Source organism: Perkinsus marinus (assembly GCF_000006405.1).
Source record: "Perkinsus marinus ATCC 50983 genomic scaffold scf_1104296945730, whole genome shotgun sequence".
NCBI classification, from domain to species: domain Eukaryota; phylum Perkinsozoa; order Perkinsida; family Perkinsidae; genus Perkinsus; species Perkinsus marinus.
In genome coordinates, this window is record NW_003211096.1 from 14547 (window position 1) to 21070 (window position 6524).

Sequence of the window (6524 nt, forward strand, 5' to 3'; positions counted from 1 at the left end):
GGGCGATACGTATGCTCGCCACAACAAACAAGGAACAATCAGTGAGGTTATCGACCCTGGATGCTATGACAGCTCGTAAGTTGGTAATTGTGCACATCACACTCGAAGTGTGTCTTCTTAATCTTCAAGTTAGTCTCAGCTTCCCGTCGCTCATTTGCATTTGTCTATGGTGGCTTCACGGTCTTTCTCCGCTGTATTCGTCGCCTTCTGTGCCTTCCAGGACATCAAATTCGTGACGGGCAACGCCACTGACTGCGACACTGAGTGCGCGACAACTTACCCTGGGTCATATTGTAAGTATTGGAAGACGCCAAGCACTTGCTTCGGCTCGGATGCCCCGTGCTTCTGCGGCACGAGTGAACCGACTGAAGCTCTCCGAGGTTCCACATCCTCTGCTGCAATGACGGATGAGGTTACTGAGGCCGCTACAAGCGAAGGAGGTACGACAGCTGCTCCCGAAGCAACGAGTACGACTGGTTCTGAAGCTACTGTCGAACCCACAGTAGCGGCCAGTACAGCTGCTATGACCGATGAGGTTGCTGTCACTACTGCAGCTCCTGTGACTGCCGAAGTGACCATAAGCACGGCAGCTGGGGAAGCTCCCGGTAGAGACAAGGATGATTCTGATGCTACCACCCAGGTCGCTACGGAGGCTGCGACTGTCACGACTACGATCGATGCTCCTGTTGAGCCTACTACTATCACGTCCCCTCTATCGGTCAGCACAGCTGCTGTGACCGATGAGGTTGCTGTCACTACTGCAGCTCCTGTGACTGGCGAAGTGACCATCAGCACGGCAGCTGGGGAAGCTCCCGGTAGAGACAAGGATGATTCTGATGCTACCACCCAGGTCGCTACAGAGGCTGCGACTGTCACGACTACGATCGATGCTTCTGTTGAGCCTACTACTATAACGTCCCCTCTACTGGTCAGCACAGCTGCTGTGACCGATGAGGTTGCTGTTACTACTGCAGCTCCTGTGACTGGCGAAGTGACCATCAGCACGGTAGCTGGAGAAGCTCCCGGTAGAGACAGGGATGATTCTGATGCTACCACCCAGGTCGCTACGGAGGCTGCGACTGTCACGACTACGATCGATGCTCCTGTTGAGCCTACTACTATAACGTCCCCTCTACCGGTCAGCACAGCTGCTGTGACCGATGAGGTTGCTGTTACTACTGCAGCTCCTGTGACTGGCGAAGTGACCATCAGCACGGCAGCTGGAGAAGCTCCCGGTAGAGACAAGGATGATTCTGATGCTACCACCCAGGTCGCTACGGAGGCTGCGACTGTCACGACTACGATCGATGCTCCTGTTGAGCCTACTACTATCACGTCCCCTCTATCGGTCAGCACAGCTGCTGTGACCGATGAGGTCGCTGCTACTACTGTGGAGACGACCGATTCCGAGACTACTCTCAGTCCGATTGTGTAGCCGATTTAGGTTAATGAAGCTTTGTAATGTCCCGGAGTGCATCTTAATACAATCCTGGCCACTGCAGGATGCCTTGATAACGAGTGTATAAGTGTTTATCTGCCCGAGTTGCGTTGAAGGATACGTTGCGCCCCAACATCACGAGAGCATCGACGATACACCCAAAAAGGAAACCAGGTTTCCGAAACCTATCTGGAGTGCACCAGAGCTATCTGAGCGTTCGAGACAGACGAGCGAAGGCGGGCAAGCCGCGCCAGACTGACAGCGGTGGGTGTACTCGCTCACGCACTAGCATCATGCTAGTAGCATGAGCTCATGTTGATCCCCTAGGGTCTGAATTCCGATTGCTGATATACTGACAATTTTGTTGATAGTGAGTTCAAGTACAGAGGTTGGATATCCTAGAACCTCTGATGTATCCTCGGCAGCTCAATGTGTTCTTATCAAGCTTCACATGTGTGACACCGAGCAAGCATCAGGGTGGCTGCAATCGGTGGGCGAGCTTGTTACTCGCGTAGCTCCCTATGGGAATCAAGCCAACTGTGGTGCTGACAGCACCGTGCTGTGTAAATGCCCAGCCGCTCAGCCAATAAGGTTTATTCAGCTGAGTAATTATTTTGAGGTTATGCCTTGACAGCGGTTTCAGATGGATTGGGCAACGAGGAAGTTCCAGTATGACCCGATGAGGAGTCATTGACTGTGCGCTACAGCCACGCAGAGTTAGAAGACGTACACGAAGCCCGATCGCTGCAGGTTACACAACCCGTTGTAATCTGAAATATATTCCCCTAAGCGTTGATAGTGAGCGGCGACGAGCGATTGCCCTGCATGATCATCACATTCGCCTTGGCAATCAGAACGAGCCGCAGACCCGAACCAGGAGATGTCTAATCGGTCGAAACGGTGCTTGCGAGAAGCCGACCAAACTTCTCAGAAGAAGAGTGGCTGAGAACGCACCGCGAACCACACTGTATAAGATGCAGTATCTTGTGAAACGATTGGGCAGATAGACACCGGGCGCACTATTGTTCAGCTACGACGAACGAACATCATTGGACTCGCTAGTGCTCAAACGGGTTGCCCAGTTAGCACCGGCTTATGGGGTTAGCATAGGCTCTCACAGGTCCAGTCTAGCTCCGCACTTCCCGCAGTTTGTTCACATTCGTGCAAGATGACTATCCGCTCCTTCCCCTTCGTCATCGTCGGTCTCAGTGTTCTCCAGGACATCACAAACGTGATGGGTAACACCACCGAGTGCGATGCCGAGTGTGCCGCCACCTATCCCGGGTCGTATTGTAAATACTGGCAGACCCCCAGCAGGTGCTTTGGCTCCAACGTCCCTTGTTCCTGCGGGTCGAGTGGAACAACTGAAGCCCCCCGTAATTGTGACGCTGGTTGTGCCTCGGATACTCCTGGCTCCTACTGCAAGTACTGGGCTACACCAAGCACCTGCCATTCATCCAATGCGCCATGCACTTGCGAGGCTGCTCCAGTTACCACTACTCCAAGTGAAGCCACCGATGAAGTCACTGAGACTACCACAATTCAGGACGGCACAACTGCCGCCCCCGAAGAAACCAATACGGCCACTTCTGTTGCTGTCGACACTACCGGAACTGTAACTACAACCGATGCGGCTGATGTTACTACCGACGCTCCTGTCGAGCCTACCACTGTTGCACAAACGACCAGCGCAGCAGCTCCCTCGGAAGTAACCACATCTCCAGATGTTACTGGAGAGGCCTCATCCACCACATTTGCTGCTACTACAACAGACGATGTCGCCACCAATGCCGCGACTACAGCTGACTTCCCAGTCACGACTATCAGTGCCGCCACCACCGTTGATGTCACCACCGAAGCTCCAGCAACAACGACAGAGGTGACCGATACTCAGGCTACCCCCAGTCCGAGTGTGTGAAGACATTTTGGAATGAAGCTTAGAAGTGTTTAATGAACCGCATTTTGACTAACCCGCGGTATCGCATGCTATTTTGATAACGAGTGAATGAGTATTGATCGAAAGAGTTGCGTCGATAGAGTCGTTCGGCTTTCACATCGCATAAGCTTCTTTCATGCAGCTCATGGGCGGCGTCGTTATGATGCATTTCAAGTATATAGTGAAACATCACGATGACGGATGATGCTGGTCGACAAGCAGCAGTCCTTCGTAAACGCTCTAACTTTAGGTCTCGGGTAAGCAGAAAGGCGACTCGCAAGCATGGTAGGATAGTCCTCGATTTGACATGGAAGGAGTGTAGCGTGTAGACGTAGCTTCGATTGACCAATTCCAACACCGTACTCATATGGACCTACCGACTGTAGTTTCCTTGTGAATGTACCGTGCAAGCACCCCTTATCGCAACCTTTGATTTCAATGGCTTAGTGTCATTCACGAAGATGGGCGATGAGAATGTAGTTGGTCTTATCAACTCAGCAATAACGTGTTGATGTTCGCAGACGTCGACATCTCGGCGATTTGAACTACGCATGTAAACCTCAACGGTTAACCATGTTCCTGCCTCAACCACTCGGCCAAAGTGTCTAACATTAACTTCAATGGGACGAGTAATCCTATCCAAAGGGAAATCCATCCCTATATTTGCTTGCCACTAGGTATGGACTATACCCACTGCGGAGCTATGACTGTTTAGTATCATCTACCGGGCCAGTCTCTCAATGCAAACCCACCGTCAACCTCCCCAACTTCAAAAACAATCCACATCCACGGGACAAGATTTGCTCCGTGATTGCGTTAACCCCTTCACTACGAGGCTTTCGTTAAAAGTCTGTCAGCTTCGTGGAGAATGAGTGTATACCGCACTGAGCAAAGTATCTTGTGAAACGAATGGGCGATACGTATGCTCGCCACAACAATCAAGAAACAGTCAGTGAGGTTATCGACCCTGGATGCTATGACAGCTCGAAAGTTGGTAATTGTGCACATCACACTCGAAATGTGTCTTCTTAATCACCAAGTTAGTCTCAGCTTCCCGTCGCTCATTTGCATTCGTCTATGATGGCTTCACGGTCTTTCTCCGCTGTACTCGTCGCCCTCTGTGCCTTCCAGGACATCAAATTCGTGACGGGCAACGCCACTGACTGCGACACTGAGTGCGCGACAACTTACCCTGGGTCATATTGTAAGTATTGGAAGACGCCAAGCACTTGCTTCGGCTCGGATGCATCATGCTTCTGCGGCACGAGTGAACCGACTGAAGCTCTCCGAGGTTCCACATCCTCTGCCGCAGTGACGGATGAGATTACTGAGGCCACTACAAGCGAAGGAGGTACCACAGCAGCTCCCGAAGCAACGAGTATGACCGGTTCTGAAGCTACTGTCGATACCACAGTAGCGGTCAGTACAGCTGCTATGACCGATGAGGTTGCTGTCACTACTCCAGCTCCTGTGACTGGCGAAGTGACCATCAGCACGGCAGCTGGGGAAGCTCCCGGTAGAGACAAGGATGATTCTGATGCTACCACTCAGGTCGCTACGGAGGCTGCGACTGTCACGACTACGATCGGTGTTTCTGTCGAGCCTACTACTATAACGTCCCCTCTGCCGGTCAGCACAGCTGCTGTGACCGATGAGGTTGCTGCTACCACTGCAGCTCCTGTGACTGGCGAGGTGGCCATTACCACGGCAGCTGGGGAAGCTCCCAGCAGAGACAAGGATGATTCTGATGCTACCACCCAGGTCGCTACTGAAACTGCAACTGTCATCGCCTCGACTACGATCGATGCTCCTGTTGAGCCTACTACTATCACGTCCCCTCTATCGGTCAGCACAGCTGCTGTGACCGATGAGGTCGCTGTCACTACTGCAGCTCCTGTGACTGACGAGGTGACCATTTCCACCGCAGCTGGGGAAGCTCCGGGCAGAGACAAGGATGATTCTGATGCTACCACCCAGGTCGCTACGGAGGCTGCGACTGTCACGACTACGATCGATGCTTCTGTTGAGCCTACTACTATAACGTCCCCTCTACCGGTCAGCACAGCTGCTGTGACCGATGATGTTGCTGTCATTACTGCAGCTCCTGTGACTGGCGAGGTGACCATTTCCACCGCAGCTGGGGAAGCTCCGGGCAGAGACAAGGATGATTCTGATGCTACCACCCAGGTCGCGACTGAGACTGCGACTATCACTACTACGATCAGTGTTTCTGTTGAGCCTACTACTATCACGTCCCCTCTATCGGTCAGCACAGCTGCTATGACCGATGAGGTTGCTGTCACTACTCCAGCTCCTGTGACTGGCGAAGTGACCATCAGCACGGCAGCTGGGGAAGCTCCCGGTAGAGACAAGGATGATTCTGATGCTACCACTCAGGTCGCTACGGAGGCTGCGACTGTCACGACTACGATCGGTGTTTCTGTCGAGCCTACTACTATAACGTCCCCTCTGCCGGTCAGCACAGCTGCTGTGACCGATGAGGTTGCTGCTACCACTGCAGCTCCTGTGACTGGCGAGGTGGCCATTACCACGGCAGCTGGGGAAGCTCCCAGCAGAGACAAGGATGATTCTGATGCTACCACCCATGTCGCTACTGAAACTGCAACTGTCATCGCCTCGACCACGATCGATGCTCCTGTTGAACCTACTACTATCACGTCCCCTCTACCGGTCAGCACAGCTGCTGTGACCGATGAGGTTGCTGTCACTACTCCAGCTCCTGTGACTGGCGAAGTGACCATCAGCACGGCAGCTGGAGAAGCTCCCGGTAGAGACAAGGATGATTCTGATTCTACCACCCAGGTCGCTACGGAGGCTGCGACTGTCACGACTACGATCGATGCTCCTGTTGAGCCTACTACTGTAACGTCCCCTCTGCCAGTCAGCACAGCTGCTGTGACCGATGAGGTTGCTGTCACTACTCCAGCTCCTGTGACTGGCGAAGTGACCATCAGCACGGCAGCTGGGGAAGCTCCCGGTAGAGACAAGGATGATTCTGATCCTACCACCCAGGTGGCTACGGAGGCTGCGACTGTCACGACTACGATCGGTGCTCCTGTTGAGCCTACTACTATAACGTCCCCTCTGCCGGTCAGCACAGCTGCTGTGACCGATGAGGTGGCTGTCACT

General features: G+C 53.1%; 3 protein-coding genes across 3 annotated transcripts; all 3 read left to right on the forward strand.

Moving 5' to 3' along the window:
• Positions 1–166: 166 nt before the first annotated feature.
• Pmar_PMAR024910 (conserved hypothetical protein) lies at positions 167–1435 on the forward strand (the record flags this gene model as incomplete). Its single annotated transcript, XM_002779721.1, has 1 exon — positions 167–1435. One exon carries the CDS (start codon positions 167–169, stop codon positions 1433–1435), a length of 1269 nt encoding a protein of 422 aa, XP_002779767.1.
• Positions 1436–2606: 1171 nt separating this feature from the next.
• On the forward strand, positions 2607–3356 carry Pmar_PMAR024911 (merozoite surface protein 2, putative; the record flags this gene model as incomplete). The annotated part of the gene is made up of 1 exon (XM_002779722.1): positions 2607–3356. The coding sequence occupies one exon, from the start codon at positions 2607–2609 to the stop codon at positions 3354–3356; it is 750 nt and encodes a 249-aa protein (XP_002779768.1).
• A 1098-nt stretch (positions 3357–4454) lies between these two features.
• Pmar_PMAR024912 (conserved hypothetical protein) lies at positions 4455–6512 on the forward strand (the record flags this gene model as incomplete). Its single annotated transcript, XM_002779723.1, has 1 exon — positions 4455–6512. A coding segment is annotated over one exon (2058 nt), but the record flags the coding sequence as incomplete, so codon positions are not given.
• Positions 6513–6524: the final 12 nt, after the last annotated feature.